At 33.7% G+C, this 22,058-nt stretch overlaps 4 protein-coding genes across 12 annotated transcripts in view; 3 read left to right on the top strand and 1 right to left on the bottom strand.

Annotated features, from left to right (window-relative positions):
- Nucleotides 1–9,943, top strand: part of LOC132907250 (juvenile hormone esterase-like) — a 39,216-nt gene extending 29,273 nt beyond the window's left edge. For both annotated transcript variants that reach the window (XM_060960162.1, XM_060960161.1), the window contains exons 3-8: nucleotides 1,594–1,779; nucleotides 2,737–2,939; nucleotides 4,735–4,891; nucleotides 6,612–6,938; nucleotides 8,400–8,544; nucleotides 9,620–9,943. In XM_060960162.1, coding sequence (XP_060816145.1) covers nucleotides 1,594–1,779; nucleotides 2,737–2,939; nucleotides 4,735–4,891; nucleotides 6,612–6,938; nucleotides 8,400–8,544; nucleotides 9,620–9,782 — 1,181 coding nt within the window. In that variant the 3' untranslated portion in view covers nucleotides 9,783–9,943. The remainder of the gene's footprint in view (nucleotides 1–1,593; nucleotides 1,780–2,736; nucleotides 2,940–4,734; nucleotides 4,892–6,611; nucleotides 6,939–8,399; nucleotides 8,545–9,619) is intronic.
- Nucleotides 1–22,058, bottom strand: part of LOC132907254 (calcitonin gene-related peptide type 1 receptor-like) — a 167,051-nt gene that overhangs the window by 36,889 nt on the left and 108,104 nt on the right. For 7 of the 8 annotated variants that reach the window (XM_060960176.1, XM_060960168.1, XM_060960175.1 and 4 more), the window contains one exon: nucleotides 20,414–20,524. The exons of the other annotated variant lie outside the window; for it this stretch is intronic. In XM_060960176.1, coding sequence (XP_060816159.1) covers nucleotides 20,414–20,524 — 111 coding nt within the window. The remainder of the gene's footprint in view (nucleotides 1–20,413; nucleotides 20,525–22,058) is intronic. 8 annotated transcript variants of the gene reach the window in all.
- LOC132907252 (UDP-glucosyltransferase 2-like) overlaps nucleotides 1–22,058 on the top strand; it is a 273,020-nt gene that overhangs the window by 197,757 nt on the left and 53,205 nt on the right. The gene's annotated exons all lie outside the window — the stretch shown is intronic.
- On the top strand, nucleotides 10,658–17,356 carry LOC132907236 (uncharacterized). Its single transcript, XM_060960128.1, has 2 exons — nucleotides 10,658–10,907; nucleotides 13,093–17,356. Exon 2 carries the CDS (start codon nucleotides 13,115–13,117, stop codon nucleotides 16,712–16,714), a length of 3,600 nt encoding a protein of 1,199 aa, XP_060816111.1. The 5' UTR covers nucleotides 10,658–10,907; nucleotides 13,093–13,114; the 3' UTR covers nucleotides 16,715–17,356.

Raw genomic sequence — 22,058 nt, 5'->3', positions numbered from 1 at the left:
AAAACCAAAATAAAATAAAAAAGAAACATCTATTATTATTATTTTTTATTATTATGTATATAAAATTATTGATAATATAACTAGTAAAATAATATATAATATTTAATAATTAGATATATAATTAATGCGATTATCTACATTAATGTATATCAACGTAGCCAAAAATAAAAATTAGCGTAGCTTATAAATTATTTCATCTCGAAACACGTTAAACGTTTTCTTAGACCAGTTTGTCGGATTCCTGCTATTTATTCAATTATCTTAGTTCTTATATAATGTTAATTATCTCATATCGCATTCTATCGATGTTTTTCACGCGATGCATCGTTATTTTTCACGTAGGGATAGAAGAGTCGTAGATAAGATAATAGTAAAGCGATTACAGCTGATACTATCACGTTCACCGCAATGATACAGGAAATTTTTTTTTCATAAAGATATCGAATTAGTTTATATATAATAAATATAACAAATTAAGCGAACAGGAGAGAAAATCATTTTGAGTATGTACGTCCTCGAGAGAACCTTATTTCCCTTCAGAGAAGGAGAGACTAATCCTATTTTTGTGAAAATAGATTTTTATAATCGTTTCAAAATGAAGTAAAAAATGGTAATAATTGATTTAAGAAATTGACTAGTATTTATTGGTAAAATTACTTCCTTTATTTTTCTTTTCTTATCTGGATTAACATTTCTATTCTTTGAATCACCGTGTATCTCGGTACATAAAAATGCAAAACAGATTGACCAGAACAAGAGAAAATTTCTACTTTCAACGAAACGCAACGCCGTTCCCAATACAGCAAAGTGCCTTTATCGTTCGAGCAAATGACAAAAGCAATTCTCAAGAAAAATTCGATACCCCTGCTGCACTCGGTTTTATCAGAAAGTCATTTGTCATTCGTATTTTCCACATTGGTATTTCATATGAAACGAAATCGTTGAAAAATGTAGGACATTCAAAGCCAAAAACTTATCAGCCCGTAAAATGGATCCCCTTGGAGAATCATATGAATCATATTTTTCTACCTGACATTTTTACGACGTTGTATACAATCTAACAAGACAACTCAAACAATTAATCAATCAAACTTACTTCTACGCTTTTAAATTAATCCAGTTTATATTTACATTTTAATAATATACACTTCAACCAGATAACTTACAATTAAATCGTAGAATTTCACACGAAACTTATTCAAACTTTTGATACTCATTTTTTTTTTTTTTTTTATTTTGGTTTTTACAATTTGTCCTGAAGGACATTTGGTAAAGTGTTATATCTCATTGGTAAATAAAAAAATAAAATAAATTAAATATAGCATGTGGGTGGCTACTCTCAGCGGGGTGTCAGCTTCGTGTTTTCTAAGTTATATCTTTTATGTTTGATACTCATGATTGAAACAAACATTTCTCAAAGCTTAAAAAAGATTCAAATCTAAAAGGATTAAGAATTTTAGCGAGAAAGCTGAGAGTATGGATCTTTCAAGAGGGATAATATTTGATAACTAGTTTACGATATCAAAAATAAATATCGTGGAAGCATGTACAGATTACAGAATTTCGATTTGCAATCCTCGTCTCTTGTTACAGGATTTCTGAATTTGGAACACGAAGTCGCGCCGGGTAATCAAGGTTTAAAGGACCAAGTGATGGCCCTGAAATGGGTACAGGAAAATATCAGCAACTTTGGTGGAAATCCCAACAACGTTACTATATTCGGAGAAAGCGCTGGTGCATCGTCGGTCCATTACCTAACTATATCTCCATTGGCTCAGGGTAGGATTTCAAATATTTATTTTGATGCAGCTAAAAGGACGATTCAACGTTTCTATCTAGGCATTATTTACAGGCTTAAATACGCGTTTACAGAGAGTAGCTCGAAAGCACATACTTACTATTAAATAAATTGAGAATTTCAAAGACAAACAGGAACGTGGTAATCCAATGTGTATAAGTTACAAGTTTTGAAAAACGAAATTGTATCGGATTTCCATGTTTTTGTTTTTCTCGTTGATAACGACATTTAGAAGAGCAAAGTTTAAAACGAATTTCTGGCTGTGAAAGTGACACGTTGAGAACGAAATATTTCGAACTTTTGTTCAACGCTATCCTTTTTTAAATACTACAGTATACGAATGCGATGGGAAATGACGAAATACGCGAAGAAGAGGACATTCGGAATTATATTCTAATTTTAAATCATAGATATGTCACATGATCTAATATTATCATTTCCAAAATTATCATAATCAAAAGAATTCCAGCGAATAGCATTTTTATTCGAAATGAAAGTAACATGCATAGATTCCTTTTTTTCTTACAATATAATTCTTTTTTTTTCGGGAACACCTACCATGAACGAAACATTTTCGCTTGTGCACTTCCGCTCGTTTTTCCAGAGAACGTATCATCACACGTTACTTCTATCCCATTACCCTAAAATCGTGTTATGTAGCATGTCTCCCCATTCTTACTACGTTCTGCACACAAACGAAGATAAGCAAAAAGAAAAAAAAGATAGAAGAGAGTATAATCTTCGAAGAAAATCAAATTCGAAAATGCATCGAGCATTAAAGATCTATATTCCATCTTCTCGGATATATTTTTGTAACAATAAACTGCTGTACAAATATTCTGTATATCGTATTGTATCTTTGCCCAATGAAAAATTCATTAATTCGCTGAAATTCGAAAACATTGGAAAGATTGAGAGTTTTAATTTGGTTTGCACAGGATTGTTCCACAGAGCGATTATGCAGAGCGGAGTGGCGCTTAATCCTTGGGCCATTATAAGCGAGAAATCGAGCAAGTACGCATTTGAGTTGGCCGCAAATCTTGGCGAAACCTCGACCGATCCTGAGACTGTGGTCGAGTTCCTGAGGACGATAGACGCAAAAAAGCTCGTAGATCTCGAGTTTAAGCTTCACGCGATGAAGGTAAGTCTCGTAAAAGGCAGTCATTAAATACAAAATTCTCTGGTTTTATGAAATAAAACAACAATTATTTACATGGTCCGAGATCTAAAATCGCAATGAAAAATTAATAGCAAGTGTGAAAACAGTGTATTAAAAATTTTCTTGCTGGTTATATTTCCTTCGCAGAACGAAATTCACGGAATTCACGGGAAACATTTAAACGATAGATTGAGTAAATTCCAGAACTCGGAAAACACGAAACGAACATTATTTTAGTAAAGAAACAACGTTATAGGAGCAGTTGAGAGATACATGAAACAACCGCAGAAAGTTCCGACCGGTCCAGCGATACGCTTCCAATTCCTCGGGTGTTTCTAATTTCCCAAACAAATTCACATGATTCCGTTTCCCAGTTGCGAGAAGTTTGATTAAAAAGTATCAATTGTAACAAAGATACAACTTTGAACAAGTATTGCGAAATCGGTTTTCCCACTGAAAACAAGCGATGTTACGAAGCCAATTTATTCCACCACCTTGTCTACACCAAACGACTTTCGTCTTTGTTCAAAATCGTTTCAGTTCCAGTCGTGTAATTTTTATCCTTTTAATTTTAAATATATTTCACATTCGGTGGATTTATTTGCGAAATATATTGTGCTGCAAATACCTTTTAAAAATTACAAGTATACTTCTATATATTTCTCTTTATCATATTCTAAACCAACCAACAAATATCGTTTTAAATACGTTTGTCTCGTTCTCTAAGATTATTCCTTTAATATATTAACTGTGATCGTTTTTTGTAAAAATGCTTTAGTTAGAGTTCAATCGATTCTTCCAATAATCGTTTCAATTTCAGTCGTGTGATTTTTATCCTCTTAATTTTAAATATATTTCACATTCGGTGGATTTATTTGCGAAATATATTGTGCTGCAAATACCTTTCAAAAATTACAAGTATACTTCTATATATTTCCCCTTTTAAATTCACAATTCTGAATTCATAATTCTTAAAAATTACAAGTATACTTCTATATATTTTCCCTTGTCATATTCTAAACCAATCAACAAATATCATTTTAAATACGTTTGTTTCGTTCTTTAAGATTATTCCTTTAGTATATTAACTGTGATCTTTTTTTTTTTTTTTTTTTTTAATGTTTTAGTTAGAGTTCAATCGATTCTTCCTGCAATAATCGTTTCAATTTCAGTCGTGTGATTTTTATCCTCTTAATTTTAAATATATTTCACATTCGGTGGATTTATTTGCGAAATATATTGTGCTGCAAATACCTTTTAAAAATTACAAGTTTACTTCTATATATTTCTCCTTGTCATATTCTAAACCAACCAACAAATATCATTTCAAATACGTTTGTTTCGTTCTTTAAGATTATTTCTTTAGTATATTAACTGTGATCGTTTTTTGTAAAAATGCTTTAGTTAAAGTTCAATTGATTCTTCTTGCAATAATGATAATAAAATTATTTCATCGTTACTCGATATCGTCAGGTACTTTTTATTACGCTACTAAAATATTCAATTAATTCTACAATTAATATAACGCTCTCGGATGGAAATAATTGGTAATCGTCGACATTACGTACGAGGGAAAAATGTATTTCACTGTAAATTTTATCGATGCTCGATTGATATTAAATCGACGCGTTGTTTTACCTTTAATAGAATGCTCGCATCAGAAAACTCATTTAAATTCGTCAGCTTCCGTTTCTTTTGTTACATCCGTTCCTCTAGATTTTCCTTTCAGAAATTGAAATGCTACGTTTCTTTATGTTCTGGCGATAAATTTTTACAGAAACGTTATACTACATTTGGAATGTTCGCACCAGGCATCGATGACAAATCTGCAAATCCATTTATGCCTGAACATCCGGCGATAAGGGCTAAAGCAGGTATTCAAGTACCTGTCCTTATAGGTTTCAATTCAAACGAAGGAAGCATGCTCATGAATAGTAAGTTCATTTTCTTTCTTGTGTAATTTATTATATTCTTAATATAACTTCTCGTTCTAACAATCTCTGTTATTCAAAGATTTCGTTGGAAGATGGCAATTTATATTGACATTGAATGCAATTCTTTATTCATTTAATTCTTTTGTTATTCAAACGATGTTGTTCAGTATAATATTTTCTCTCAAAAGAATTTACATTAGAATTTATATAAGGAATTACAGTAACTGTATCTTTGTTATTTATTTTTTACTTTTTATATTTATCAGTATTATCCTTGTGTTACGCTTTCGCCCATTACAAGCTTAGGTAATATGCAAGTAATAATATCATAAAAATGTATGATATTAATCTGAGACGAATTAGAAGTCGCTTTCTGTTTGAACTATTTGAAAATCAATTTTATTTCTGTAAAAAATGGCACTATTTTTAAGCCTGTTTCTTATTTTCGCGTTTTTATTACTGTAGATGTATGTACGTGTATGTATATTTGTATACAAGATATCTCAAGGTTAAATGGCCAAACTACGAGGGCTTACTGTACAGGGGAAAAAGCCGAAAAGATGTTATATAAAACTAATCGATAAACGCTTTGTTACAAAATTGTATAGAAACAGATAACGACGCGGCTATTGAAACTGAAGAAAATTCTCTTTATAGAACTTTGTAACGTAAATAATTCCATTGTTCATTGATGTAAAACTTGTATCGGAGCGCAGGGCAAACATTTTGTAATAAGGAATTAAAAGAATCATTTTTACTATATTATTATATTTTATAATAATTAACGACAGGGGATTGTTACCAGATAACAAAAGAAACATGTAACTATGCTGACACAATAATCCAGTTAATTTCCGTGTGTTGTGATGGAAAATACGTCGTTATCTATTTTACGCATAGAACATTTGTTTATAACTCTGTAACAAAGCGTTTATTAACCTTTTACACTCCTATGTCGGGTGTGACTCGAAATCAATTTTTATCTCAGAAGCTCCTTTGTCGAGTCTCACTCGACATTCTTTCAGTTCCGCCTTTCTTTGCGAAAGAAAACTCAAAATATATCATACACTTAAAAATTACCAAATACAACAATAGTGCGAATAAAACTGGTATTTGAGTGAGTTTCTTTCTTCCTTTATTTATTTAAATTGTCTTATTTTTTAGTTAAAGTAAATTTCAAATAAAACACTTGAAAACGTTGGGAGCTACTGGCAACGAAATTGAAATAAAATTCGGAGTACAGAGGTTTAACAAACTTTACTTAACATTTCTTTCTTCTCTTTCCCTGTAGAATCAGATTCCCTCACAGTTTGGCCGTTTAAGTCTGGGACAACCTGTATTTCTCTAAGTACAAAAATCCACAGAGAAGTTTCTTCAGGCTTTAATTCGTTCTAAAAAAAGCGATAGTTACAGTACAAATCCAAAGAGAATTCCTATACAAAGGTTTCTATAAATCCGTAAACCTTGGAGAAGTAAGTTTTCACTTCCGCAGAATGTACCTCTACAAATCAAAGGGAAACGGTAATAGCCGCAATCCTAACGGTTATTAACTTCCAATAGAAATTTTCACAAAATTACCGTAAAAATTACCGTTGGCCTAATATTCCCGTACTTAGAAATCTACTAAAACGAAAGACAATTATCAATTATCCGAGAAATGATGGAAGATTTTTGGTGAAAGTAAATTTATTGTTAAAGCTCGGTGTAAAAATATTTTCAGTATTTCGGGGAACTAATTCCGCGGAATCTATCCGAGAGGTGAACGAAAACTTTGAGATGGTAATCCCCGAGGAGACGAAGATTTACTTAAACAGGGAAGGAATCAGTTCCAGCGAAGTGAGACACCTGTATCTGGGCGAAGATATGATTAGCGATGAAACGGCACATAAATATGCAAATTATTTGAGCGACGTGATGTTCCTTCAGGGTATTCACGAGGTTGTCAATATCCAGATGGAAAAGCACAATAACCCTACGTATTTTTACAAATTCACTTACGATCCAGGACAGTCGCTAATGAAATTGGCGTTTAATATTACTCTGCCAGGTATTTCATATTTTAATTACAATTTCTAATATGCTTTTAAATCCTCGAATTATTATCGATCATGTGACCAAGAAGATTCTGTCGTGTATTTTATAAGGGGGCAAAAAAAAAAAAAAAAACGATGCAGAAATAGGAAAAAGAAACATAATTTCCTTTACCCAAATAGCTTACTCTTATTTTGATGAATGATCGTTCCATGTTTTTTAAATGTTTTCTTCTGTTATAAAAATACCATGGAGCTTTGGTTAAACTTTCAGAAATTCATCAGTGAAGTAGTTTCTTCCAAAATCTTTTTCATTTAATGGAAAAAATTTGTACTTGTAACGAGTATCGAGTAATTTTACATTTTTCATGACGATATTATAGCGATGTTATAGACTGTGATAGTGTGTGATGTATCACTGTAAAAAGCATAGATGAAGCGTTTCTTTGTCGCACACTTCTTTCGATTCTGGTTGTTTATGATTTTTTAGAGTGTCAAATATCTTGATCGACATAAGGAGTAACGTTTGCTCAACGCGTTATTAACAAAGATTTTAAATAAAATATAATAATAAAACACATTATTTAGCAACTTTCAAAATACACTTCACTGTACGTTTCTCTACGTATTCACGAGCAAGAGACGAATCTAATACGAATATCAGATGAAAATAAGGTATTCCAAAGTTAAAAAATACAAGGAATGCAATCAGTTCTCACACAAAATTTACATAACAATTTTCATAATCTACGCTTTCTTACCAAAAATTAGGCATCCTATTCCATAGTAACGTGATTCATAAAATCGAAGAATTTGAACAAATGGCAGCTTAGAATTCTGTCGAAAAAGTCTCGAATCAAAAATTTACCCAAGTGACGAAAATTACTAATGAAATATTAATAATTAAGTTAAATTACTATATTTAATTAATAGTGTTTAATAATTAATAAAAAGTTAATAAAAATAGATTAAGATAAATAGAAATTTAATAGTTAATTAATAGTACAGTTAAATTACTATTAATATTTCATTAGTAACAAAAATTACTAACGAAATATTAACAGTATCAATTTCGAAGAGATAACAGAATTAGCAAGAGATTCGGTAGATGTAAATAGATACAACTGGGAAACTCATTCTAAACTTTCAATCGTTAGTGTACCCAAGTTCCTATGGTTGAGATCGAAATCTTCCAAGTGTAAGCTTGGAATCTTTGATCAAAGATTCGAGTATCCACCAAAGCTGAAGCGAACGAACGTCTGTTTACATTGTTACACGCTTAACCGTGCGCTTCAGTCTTTAACGATGTTCAGCAGTTGCCCCGAACAACGTCAACCGTAAAGAGTCGTCGAAATCAGATTGCCGTACCCACCAAGAGATCAATTTGAACTTTTTGCTTGTAGAAGTTTCAGAACATGATTTTAGACTGTCGCTCGGAGCAGTTGGAGAAATGTAACTTTCTTTTTGCTCATTTACAGGAACGACACACGCGGAAGAGTTGCAGTACTTGTTCTATGCGAATGTAGGGAAAAAGATGGACATAGAACCATTCGAAGTTGGAAGCGAGATGTACCAAATGATGGAATGCTTCACTCAGATGTGGACAGACTTCGCAAAAACTGGGTACGTGCTTTCCTTTCTTGCAAATTTATTGTCCAATATTTCCTTCGCATGGAGAAGCATATAGATGCCGAATACTCGTGTATACTACAACGATAGGAGCATTGGCGATTCTTTCGAAACGTATAATTACCGCGATGATAATTTTACGAACGAATAATTTGCGCGGAAACTACACGATGATAATAAACGTATAACATACTGTAATTTAAATTTTTCCATCGTCATAGGGTAGATAGAAATGAATAAAAAATTGAAAAATATAAATAAGAATATCGGAACTTTGTTCTTCTTTCTTGACTTATTAATGAAACGAAGCCGATGTTTCCTTTTCGTTTTTTAGTAATACATGAATGTAAAAATAAAAAAAGAAACGTCGAACTTGAATATCGTTGAGAAACGTGTGTTTGAAACAAAAAGATATCTTAATTAAAAATGGAAATAATAAATGCACGGCTGCGCAATTGAACGAATACTTCTCGCATGGATATGTTTCTACGTTTTAGTTCCGGACGGCTATCTCGTACTTGTATCGTACTACACATATCGTCATTTTAGTGCAACGCAACTGCAAAAAAGTGATTTGTCAGGGAAAAAATAAAAGCAAAAATTCATTAAAATTTATAATTAAATAATGAAGGAAACGTTTCGTAATGTTGCGATAAGCAACATCGTTTGCGCCTTTTAGTTACTTTTAAGTGTGCTGCGACGCAACTAACGTTTACGTCGTTATTGCTATGAGATACGGTAGCCGACATAAAGATTTCGATAGCGAGGTTGCTGCCATCTAGTGGCCAGGAATGTTCGGAAAATTATGAAATGTTTAGCTGCTTTTACAGTGAGAAGGTTAGAGATCTTAGATATGTCTAGTAACGAATTTATTTAAAAATTTGCAAACTTGCGGTTACGTTGTCATTGCGCTGGAATAGCGATATGTATGTTCGTGTATGTAAAATAGCTCTAAAGTTTATAAAAAAGTGTTACATCGTGGAACCAACGTTACCCTACGTATTTGTTGCGACATTATCGAAAATCGATACGGAAGAGTAGAGAAAGGAAATTTTTGTTTTCATTGAAGGAATCCAACACCAAAGACCACAGAGTTGATTCCAACGATTTGGCAACCAGTCATTAAAGGGGATAAGTATTTTTATATGAATATTAACAAAACGCTCACCATGGAAAGCTACAGTAAAGAGGGACAGAGATTCGATTGGAAGAAAATCAAAAACAAATTGTAATATTCGATCGCGTGATTTAACATTAATAATGGATCAAACATTAAGATAGCAGGCCTATCTCGACAAACCAACATTTGAGATATTTTATATTCATTATTGTATTCATAAATATTCGCATGTATATCATTTTTGATGCAAAAATAAAATACTTTTTTTACGAACTATGTTAATACTTTCTTCCTTACTATCTTAATATACTATGTTTTAATTTATAAATAGTATTAACTACTATATGAATTACTATATCTACTATCCTCTATTAGAACAATATTCGAATACTTTAAACTACGAAGAAAATTATAATAGTTATACAAAGTGTCACAAAATATATGGGGAATATTTACGGGGTTGAAAACAACATTTTTGTAATCTAACTTCTTTCATCGTTTATAATGCCTAAAATTCATCCTACGAATATCCGCCATATATTATGTGATAACCTATACAAAATTTGTCTACTTTCCAAAATACTAATTCTATTCAATATCTATTCAATAATAAATCGTAATGTTTATTCGTCGACAGCACAAGGTCAACTGTTGCATGAACGTTCACCGCCGGGTTGCTGTCAAAAGTACTCGTAACATATAGGTCTATGGAAGCACAGCGCGCGCTGGTATATATAGCTGCGCATGCGCAGAATCATCATTTTCTTCCAACTGTCAATCATGCTATTCTATCAAATTTTATCGCAAAAATTGCACGCAAACTTAAACGAGACTTAACTGAATCACCAAATAAATGCGTTCGAATAAAAATATACACTTAAAGATCGGCCCTAATGACGAATCGGCGCTCTGTGCGAATTCGCCCGTTCTCACAGTCCTAACCTAATCTAAGTTCGTCGGATAAAGACGCGAGTGACGTTAACGCTGACCTGGCTTCGTTTCGTAGCGAGATTTCTTGTTTTGTCGCGAACTTCTCATCGCGCCTTCACCACCGCAATTATGAACAGTTTTAAAAATCCCGCGTGAATAACCGAAATCGCATTTTTACGGATAAATTCTCAGTGTTTCGCGGATCATTGTACGGGAAAATAGTTCGACAAAATTTAGACCGGTTTCGGTCTACGATTGCCGTTCTCTCGGCTTCCTTCATCGGTCACCATTGCCGAGATAAATAAAGGTATACACAGACATCTTGTTGTTTAGTTATCAGCCATGTAAACGACGATACGTAATGTCCTTGCGTATTATTCAATTATTACTTCATCCACGGCTTTCAGGAGCGTTAAGAATAATTTCGCGACATATTTCCTATATAAGGGGGACCGTAAACAGCGCAGTTACGACTGTTTTTTTTTTCAAAATTGGTAACCGCAGGGAAAGAGAGAGAAAGAGAGAACGATAAGCGTGTAGAAACTGTTTTTCTTGGAAATGCTTGATTACGAGAGATAAAATCATTTTCCTTCTTTTGAAGAACTCAACGTCGTTCGGGATTTTTTGCACGATAAATATGTTAGAGTTAATATATTGTATAGTCCTTCTTTCTTATAGCTGGACACGGGATTTCCGTAAATATTTGTCTTCTCTAGAAATATGTATGAAAAACATATTTAACGTTTGAGGGGCAGCAGTAAATGCGGATATTTTATCTAATATGCGATAAATGGTTTCTTTTCCTTGTATTTTGTTTTTTCGCTTTTGTCACTTTTCTTCTTTTGCTCCAGTACATTTTTACGGTATTGCGTCACCTTTTGTTTCTCGCAGAATTTAAATCGCTTTATTAATAAATAGATGATAATATCGTTGAAGCGTTACACACACAAATAAGAACGGATCAACTTATTTCAAGATATTTCCGTTTAAGCAAAATATTTTTTCTTAAACGACACGAACATTTTCAATTTTCATCTTTTAATCTTTTAGAAGGAGTAACAGTATATAGTCGTATCGTATTTACCACTTCAAAAATTTTAAAAAACTTTATTATCGTTTAAGGAGCAAAAGATTTGTTTCTATCTACAATTTCATGCATCAAAAACAGCTCGAAAGTTTCACATTACTCTCATTTATTCATACCCTGTCTCAATCGTAATACAAAACTTTCTAAAACCTAATAATACAAATTAAAAAAGAAAATAAACTATTCACTATCTAAATTATCACATTATCGAAAACTTATCGCATATGAATCCACAACATAAAAGTCACAAATCAAACAATATGTAATAACCTGTTAAAGGCTAATAACTTTTGTTGATAGAACAAACACATCGCAACACCTTGCATGAGTCATTTAACGTACAAGTATTAGCGTGACGTAATTATTCTTATATAGGAAGCATCTACTCTATGTATGTAGTAAACGAGATCTTAATCAGTTTTGAATAAATCGCGTCATTTTCCATTGGACGTGCACACAACGAATAAACTTAAATCGATTTCCATTCATCTGTCGGCTAAAAGCAGCAAAAGAAGAGGCTTTTTCTATGCTAAAAATGAATATTCACATTTACCCTGAAATACAATTAAATCTTCTAGGAGCAGATGAAATGTTTTCTAGATTTCTTTATAATCGTCCTTCTATCATAAAGCTGTTACAAAAGGAAGAAGAATAGGGACTATAAGGAGATGAAAAGTAATGATCCTTTTATTTCCTTATCCTCGATCAGTTGCAAGAGAGTCCATTTACCTTATTAATGAGTAAAAATACAGAACATTTGTTGCATAAGTTTAATCATAGGAAAGGAAATGGGATAATTGTCGTAATAAATTTGCAAAACATTGCTATTAGCTATTTAAAAATCATAAACGTCGCTAATCATTAACGAGAAAATATGTGATTGACGCATAACTCCTTGTTACTCATCAGTATTCCAAAGTCAATAGTTTCCTCTACGTACGTAAAAATTCAGTTATTAACATTCTATTAATTTATGACAGAGATCTAAGTATTCACTTTTCACGAAAGAAGGCAAAACATGCGAAAGAAAATGCAGGATCTTCAGAAGAAACAAAAAGTTTATAATCTGATTCTAAAGGAAGGCTATGTTTGAGTAGAAATTTCAGGAATAACAGATCAATTTATCAAATTCGTTCACTTTTGGTTTAATTAATACAATAAAGTACTGTATAGTAGCAATACCCTACCTTGATCAGATAATTTATATTGAATAGTCCTCACTTTAAAGTATAAAGAATCCTTGGCACAAGTGCGATTCAATACAACGAAACAAGCAGTTAATTTCCACAAGAAAATACATTGGTTTGCCAAACGAAAAAGAAGGAGGATTGTTTTTTTACCCATTATTCCCATGTTTCATATAACTACCCATTTTTATGATAATAATAAAAACTATTCTCAATAGCATCTAGGACTCAGCCCGGACCATGGTTGCTACGTCGACGCCTTATTTGGATGCTATTCAAACAATTCCCGGCGACACCCCTGGTGAGAAGTTCAAATGGATAGCGAACTCCATAAAGCAACAGCTATCCGTGTCCAACAATCTGGAAGATGCAGTCGAGTTTGAGAAGATCCCAAAACCTCTTGTACCTCTGGTACAAATTCAAGCAGCCATAATGTTAAACAAGAAAGATCCAAAGAATCAGAGCACTTACGAGGCTATAGCAGAAGCTCTAAAATCGGAAGACGAATTGATCGTGAACAAAGCTTTGAAAGCCAGCAACTTCTTCAATGGCACCAACGAGAATATCACTAATAATAAATATTTTTTCGAAAATTTATTTCCGTACGTTTCTTTGAGGACTAGGTCGCGGGTCATCAAAACTTTGGCCTCGCACTTAGCACCCAAGCACTCTACCCTCGCTGAACAATTCTTCTTATCGGTAGACTCGTTTTACGGTATAGAGCAAGCCTTACCTTTGCTAATAGCATGCAGTGAATCTTTTGTATATAACACTATCATAGAGAAGAGGATGGTACTAAGTCGAAAAATGGTTAAACTGTTCTTCCGCAAGAATCCAGACCTCGTCGTGCGCTATCTTCGACTGAGCAACCCGAAAACCTACTCCTGTGCAAAAAAACTTCCTTCGGTGAATATCCATGATTATTCTGATTTTCTGGTGGCATTGGTCAAAACACGACTAGACACGTTTGCAGAACTATTCGAGATGCACGAAGAAAATCCACCGAGAATGCTTCTGAGCAACAAGAGCGTCGAAGTGTTCCTGAAAGACGGCAAAGAATACCTGGAGCGAAAAACCAAGTTGTACATTGAGATACTTCCTCTGAAGAGGATCAGCAACAGCTACATGGAGGTTATATTTCCAAAAGTACTGCCAGATAATATCAAAGACTTCAACACTGATAACATGTTGAGGTATTTGAAGTACTATCGACAAGATAAAATGGCGGAACTTTTCTTGAGATCTTATCAGCAAGTATATGATAAAAATATTTTTGAAGATTCGGAGAACATAACTATTAATTTATTGGAAATATTGTCTCCCGAGGATCGAGCGAGACAGGCGAAGATCAAATTGGAGTCTGAAACTGAAGCGTACAAGGAAAGCGGAAATACAGTTACCTGGGAGTGTTTTTTATGTATCGAAGAATCGTTACCATTGTTCAGAGAAGAAATTTGTAAAGCCTCAAGCATGGACCATAGAGCGCGTCTAGCTTGTAAAATGATGTATTCTTGCAAGATAAACAACAATGATTCAGCACTGTTAGAAGTCTTGACGTATTTGAAGAGCAAGCACTGTAATGAGCAACCTTATTTCCTATTCGAGGTGTTTAGGACTTTGTTGAAACTCTATGATCTTCCTCAATTGGGCGAAGATTATTGGACGATATTAATGGATATGATATTACGTGCTCATGCGAGAAAGAACTTGTTGGCCTTGAATAATATCGGCGTGAGTATGATAGAAGCTGCCATTCACCATAAAATAATTCAGAATCAACCGTTTCGTGAGTTAATTGATATACTGATAGACATAAAGATTGGGATGTGCGACCGCCACTGGAATATTCTTCAGAAGTATTACAACTACGAGAGAATGTGTCTGGAGGATTGCCTAAACGTCGTTTCACAAAAATATAATTTAGACCAGGCTCCCTGGAAGGACTACAGAGTTGAAATCCTCTTCGGTCTCTGCTCTTCGATTTATTATTTTAACCAGATCCACGTGAACGAAGCTTCTCGTATAGAACGCATGACGGTTAAAAACTATCCATGGTTGCTGCAAGCGATAGAAGAAATTTTACCTATGACCAGACAGTCTGACATTTATATAGTTGCACATCTTCAGGATGTGCTCATGAGATACGAAATGGATGTGTACGAGCGTTTCTGGCCAAGAAACAAAAAGACAGTTGAAATAAAAATAAGCGAGGCTTTAAAAATTCTAAAGAGAAACCCGCAAGAAATTCTGGATTATTGGAAGCAATATCTGGAGGCTTGCAAGGAAAATTGGAACAAACAACACATGAAACACTTCGTCAAGGCTACACGTTGGTACAAGGAGATTCCAATTAAGTTCGCTAAACAGTGTTTGCAAGATTTGACTAGAAACAGGGATGAGGTCTGTTTAAATATCTTAAGTATTCTCGTTTACGGAGAAACGTTCTCAAAGATCATAGAACCGATGATCCCAACGAACAAGACGGTAGATATTTATGAAAACTATTTGAGAAGTAGTTACGATTTGACCCTACAAATTGCATTTGGCATCAAGCTCGCAAATCCACCGGTGCCTCTGACAATGTTGAACAAATTGTGCCAGGGGGACTACTTACCGCTGGCTCTAGCTGCTTTGACAAATGTTTGTAGAAGAACGAATATAATGGATGTGGTATCTTTTGCTAAAATGTTATCCAGTCAGAGAGTCTCCGTTCGGAAACACGGGATAAGATTGATGCGTATCGTGGCATCCCATGATCAATTACTCAACTTCTTTCAAGCGCAATGGAGGATCGAAGAGAATCAGTCTATCCGTGAAATCATGTCCTTAATAATCGTAAAATTGTTCCAGAAAGAACCAGGACACTCTACGTGGATATTGTTCTCTCATACAATCTCTTTGCTCGCACTGCAAGATGAAAAAGCCTGCCTCAAGATAGTTTCAATAATCAGTTCGGTTCCCGACCATTACGTGGTCGATTTTATTAAACAAACCTTAAACATGATCGACAAGCTTGAGAAGCTTGGTCTCCATAAGGATAAGGTTGCGGAGTATACGAGTATCATGTTGAGCCACATAGACGCACCTATTTGCAATCTTCTACCCGAATATTTCATCAAAGACCTCATTCAAAGATATCTCTTCCATGAAAATCAAGATATTTCCAGAAATTTGAGCGAGCTTGTGGTTACAGCTCTGTTGCTCCCAGCGGAGGACAAATTCGACGATCGATTGAAGATCTTCTCCAGTTTTTTTAGGGAGGTCATCGTGAAAAGTTGGAACGTCCCTCATCCCGAAAATCCCCATTTTTTTCCGATGAACAATGCTCTTCGTAAGTTCATAGATGTCATCACGCACGCGGTCTCGTATTCGGATAAGAAGTTACCGTTGATCGATGAAATATTGTCGGTGTTTATGGACACTCTTAATCCTCTGTTGGACCCCACATCGTACTTGATATTAATATTTTCGAAGGAGCAACTTTCTTCGAAGTCGCCAGCGCAATTCGGATTCAATGTGAGCCAAAAGTTGAGTGATTTGGTCAAGATATTCTCGCCGCATTTTGTATTTTTCATGGCTGATATTTTACGGAATATGCCGCTATCGAATTCGTTCAAGCAATACGATAAAATCGACATCGATTTAGGGGTAATCGAGGGATTGTTGGACGTCACCACCAGCACATCTGCGCTAGTAGCAGCGCAACTGATGTACTCCATTAATACAAAGGAGCAGCAGGAGAGACGCGACAAGCTGATAGTAAGATTAATGAAACAGGAACTTCCGGCGATCAAGGCCATAGCCTGTGAGATTGTTAATAAAAATACTCTCACAGATTAATCGAGTTTTAAGATGGATTTATCGATTTCGGTTTGAAAAGGATGGTCAATGGTTCGGTATTAATCGTTGGTTGTCAGTTACTAATCGTGTGTACAATTGCTGTTAGTATTTTACATTTTATTCGATGAAGTAGAACGAAAGACGCACGATGGACGAACGATCGTGATTTTAGCGATAAATGGTTATTGGATAGTTGATCGAACGATGGATTTTTATGCTTGTCGATACGAGTGAGAGAACGATGCCGCACAATTTCAGAGATTCGATAGATCGTTAGGCTGTGAAAGCTCGTGCAAAGCTCGCGAGATTTATTTGTCTGTCAGATATAATTTTTATATCGGAAATATAGAAATTTTAAACACGCGAACACGCTCAAAGACACTATTTAAGAAAATACTATTGTGATATAAGTCTTGGAACGTTACGTGCATTTGATTATGCATTCGATGCCATAGTGCGCATACGAGGCATATAATAAAGTATTGCACAAGTACGTGGCGTATTCTTTCTTCTTTATTGGAATTCTACCATATCGTAGGAATTTTATCGTGTTATATATTTTAAAATTTACGGATTTACAAGATGTTATAAATAAGAAAAATTCAAGACTCTGTAATAAATTTATATAATTAACAAATTTAGAAATGGAATTTCGTTCAACGATTCCAGTTTTTCATTTCCCATTTACATTTTCCACTATTCCCACGTAAACTGTAAACAATTCTTCCAAAAAAGATATTACCGACTACGGAATATCCTAAAAAGTGAAAAATAAATTTTATTGTATATATACAAATTAGACGCATTGAAGAGTATGAGATAATTTCTATTTTAGCCATATTTTATTCATTAAAATTTTATTTACGCGCATATGCAATAACCATTAAGACCACTTACTTATCAAACAACATATTGCATATATTTCGAATGTTGAACAAATGAAAATTATCGTAAATTCTTTGAATATGGTAATTTTTGCCTTCACTTATCTGATCAGTTTAGTAGATTAAATTTGCAAATTACTCAGTAACGAATTGAAATTTTATATTATTACGCTTTAACGTTGCCAAAATAGGTACATCGCGTAGTCTACGAAAAATGTAATATGAATACTCAGCATACTTGTTTAGTAATTGAGTAAAGTAAGTGATTCTAATCGTTGTTGCATACATACATAAATATAACTTAAATAAATAAAATATAGATAAGATAGAAATTATTTTGTACTTTTCAACGCTCCTTATTTCTATAAACACAAATTAGACACGCAAAATTAAGATTATTTCTCTTTCAGTGAATTTTCTAGTCGATAATATTTCTTTCGAAAAGCTGTTTATTTCACGCTTTGTGGCACCCCGCTGGGGGTAGTCACCCCATGCTATATTTATTTTTATTTTTTTTTTTTACCAATAAGATATAACACTTTACCAAATGTCCTTCAGGACAAATTTAAAAAAAAAACAAAAAATTTCACGCTTTTCAGTGCTACAATTAATATTACATGATCAACGTTATATGGTATTCACTGTCATTTATAAGCCAGTAATTTATCTATTTATTATTTATTTCAATTCTTTATTCCTACTGATGAACAGAATACATCATTTTCAACTCGCGTGAAAAAGAAAAATCAATAGATCAGGTTTGGTTTAAATAATTATTTGTTCGCTGTGAGGCGACCGATGACGTTACTGCGAAATACGTTAAAGTATCGAATAGTGAGACAGATACAATTCATATTAAGTTTTATGTTATAATAATATCGTTGTTCGAAATTGAAAACACTCGCGTCATAATATCAAAGAAAGCTTTTATTCGATTATCAAAATCACACGTGTCGTCGAATCAGAAACTTTCTCGGAAACTGAAGCCGAGCGACGATAACATGCACAGAGAAAAGTTGTTCGGTATGCTGTACCTGACAATATATCTCAAAGGCATTGGAATCGGTGAGGTCGTCCGCTTTGTAAATAATTGCAATATTTCATCGGCTGCTCGACCTCGCACGCGAATAAACTAGCCGCAAGCTGCTGCAAATATTATACTTTGAATAGCGATGGTTAGTATTTATATATACAATTGATTTAGTATTTATATAAAAAGAATTTTGCAAAGCACGAAATCTACGTCGCACTTGGTCCTGTGAAAAGTTTAGACGACCTAGCCGTGTCTGATTTTACAGTGAACAAAATTCTCGATAAACCGCAATTTTCAATCAACCGACAAAGGAGCGCTTACAGAAATGCAGATTACGAGGACTTTGAGCGATAAACTGCCAACGAGAGGACGTACCCTATACACTGAGAAAGGAATTATCTCAATATCGGTCCAACGGTTGTAGAACAATCACGGAACACCCGTAAAGGAAATTGCTGGACTACAAGTTCCTTGCGATAACAATAGAACAAATCGAACAAATTTTGCAACTGGGACCAATCGGTGTATTACTCCCACAAGATGCGAAAGATTTCATCCCGATAAGACAATCCACTCGAGAGTAAGAGAAAATGGGAGAAATACGAACGCCTGAAATACAATTTATTTTGAAACTACAGAAAGTAATCACGTGTTATTGTTTAGATATTTCTTTTTAGATCTTCCATTTAAAAAAATAAATAAAATAACGAATTATATAAATGATCATGGAAATATAAAACTTTCGCATGACTTTAACGTGTTATTGTTTAGATATTTCTCTTTAGATCTTCTATTTAAAAAAATAAATAAATAAAATAAATAAAATAACGAATTATATAAATGATCATGGAAATATAAAACTTTCACGTGACTTTAACGTGTTATTGTTTAGATATTTCTCTTTAGATCTTCTATTAAAAAAAATAAATAAATAAAATAAATAAAATAACGAATTATATAAATGATCATGGAAATATAAAACTTTCACATGACCTTAACAAGATACCACATACTGTCCATAACTAGGTCCACTTAGTGTTGAAAATACCACAAATTACATTGTTCAACAGGAATTACAACTATTTAATTTTATAATCTTCTGGATTTTAGTGAACTAAGCACGAATGCGCAAATCATTTTTTTCTTCCCAGAGCCCAGTTTTCGAGAAAAATGAATTTCGAAAAGATTGCATATTTTCAATTTTGGAGATGTTTTCTGCCTTCACAGTAGCAGCTATCGAGTTGCTATTGAGACGAAAACACATATGTTTAAATAATGATCGAATTGAAAAGGATACCTAAAACACACCGCATCTTTTTCCTGAAATTTTTCAATTTCCTTCAAAAACTAAAAATCTAAGAGAAAATCTAACCGTAGCACGCGACGGAGGAAACATTTCTGTCGAGGAAAGCATAGGAAACGAAGAGGTTGGGTAGAACACGCGGCCACGGCAATGATGATGACATTGCCGATTGATCCCGTGTTTCCAAGAGGAATATCATCTCGATTGATCGAGCAATTTTGAAAAGATCGATCAACATACATAAAAATATATAAATAGATCAACATGCATTTACTCATTCAACTGAGACTTCTTTCTTTTCTTCTTTTCCCGAAGTTGACATAAAAATTGGGTATACGTGTTTTTGGAACATTTGGTTCTTTTTTTTTTTTTGTTTGTAGGTCTTTTTTCGCGTCTCTAACTGAATTCCTTTGTGCGCGATATTTCGTGGAAAAAATGCGATTGTACAGTGAAACTGGTGATGTAAAAAGAGAACTTACGCGAGGCGTCGAAACCAGTGATGAAATTTGGACACGGGGAGTATACAGTCGTTCCTGCTGGAGTATTTGGCCAACAGGACCATCCGTCAAATGTCACCCGACAGTATGGCTCTGAAAGATATAAAAAACATTTATTTATGAAGTACACTATTTATCCTGTTTCGGTTAAATGACACGATTTTTTCGCATTTTTATCTCCACTATCCGTAGGTAGAGAATGTGTCAAACTCGTCTTAATATCTAAACGAGGAAAGCATTTATTCTTTCGGTCGTTTCGATTTATATCGATAACAATTTGAGACAACGGTTGAGATAAATAAGACAACAATAAATAAGACTTAAAAGTAAATAAATAAAAAACGAATGAAAAATAAACAGATCAATGGCTTTTAGTTAAATCTTTATCAATATTCAATAATTTAATTACAACGTGTTCGTAACTTTGACGTATACTCTTCGTAATACTTTCTGTATTATTTAAAATCTAAAATAATCTGAGAGAATGGGAATATTACATCGGATCTCGTAATAACTCTATTAAAATCATGAGCTTTGTTATTTGGCCAAAACAATTTAAACAGCATCCATCGTTAACTCGCAGTCGGCTACTTTTGTCTCAAGCTCTCTTCGTATAATGGCATACCGTAAACAGAGATGAAAAAAGAAGGAAAAACAAGGAGGGAAATGAAGAGAAACTTTATATTTAGAACTCTTCTTCTGGCATGTGCAATCGTGTTTCTCAATTTCGTTTCGAGCGAATGCAAATGTTGTGGATAACAGCTAGTACGTAGGATCTTCTCCCTTTTCTTTCCCCGACGGAATACTATCCGCAGTTAATTGAAACAGTGATATCCAGACGCTTTGGAAATCACCTCAGATATTTTCGGATCACGTAACAGAAGTGAACCTAATTCGTGTCGTAATAAACGCCGTTTCATGAAATAAATTGAGCGAATCTTTCTACGAGATTCCGGACGCGATGAAAAGTGGCTCGAAAGGTACGTATTCAGCACGTGAGGAGACGTAGGTGAATTTCAAGAATCTCTGCGAGTTGTTGGAACATGTGCATTTCACGTTTGATAGCTTCTACGTCATATCAGAGGATATCAGGGGAAATTGATACGCGTATAATATGCGCATGTAGAATACGTGATATGAAAATGTAATGGTATGTAGCGGCGAACAGAGTTTGAGATTCAGTTTACGTATATTTCGTTGCGAATTTTCCAACGACTTAAATTAATTTCAATTAGCCTTAAAAAATTGTTATTGGCTTTAATTTATTATGTCTGTGATTGATAATAATATGTAGGATAATGTGTCCCTTTTAAAATGTTTCTTGTCTCTGTTTTCGACTACTTCTCCTCCCTTTTCTCTCTTTTCTCCTTTTCTTTTTCATTTTCCCTTATGAACCCACATGCTATATTTATTTTTATTTTATTTTTTTTTCACCAATAAGATATAACACTTTACCAAATGTCCATAAGGACAAATTATAAAAAACACCAAAATAAAATAAATAAAAAAAATTTTCCCTTATCCATCTTCTATTCTCTTCCCTTCTTTCTTTCTTTCGACGAAAATTTCCATATCCTAACGAGGAAATTCGGAAGACAAAACGTCGACCAACAAATCAAACAAATCT

The sequence above is a fragment of the Bombus pascuorum genome, chromosome 5, assembly GCF_905332965.1.
Source record: "Bombus pascuorum chromosome 5, iyBomPasc1.1, whole genome shotgun sequence".
NCBI lineage: Eukaryota > Metazoa > Arthropoda > Insecta > Hymenoptera > Apidae > Bombus > Bombus pascuorum.
The sequence above is the reverse complement of the archived record's forward strand: the minus strand, read 5'-3'. Positions and strand labels throughout refer to the sequence as shown.

Coding starts and splice junctions, on each gene's coding strand:
- LOC132907236 (XM_060960128.1), top strand. CDS start 13,115: ATGGTTGCTACGTCGACGCCTTATTTGGATGCTATTCAAACAATTCCC.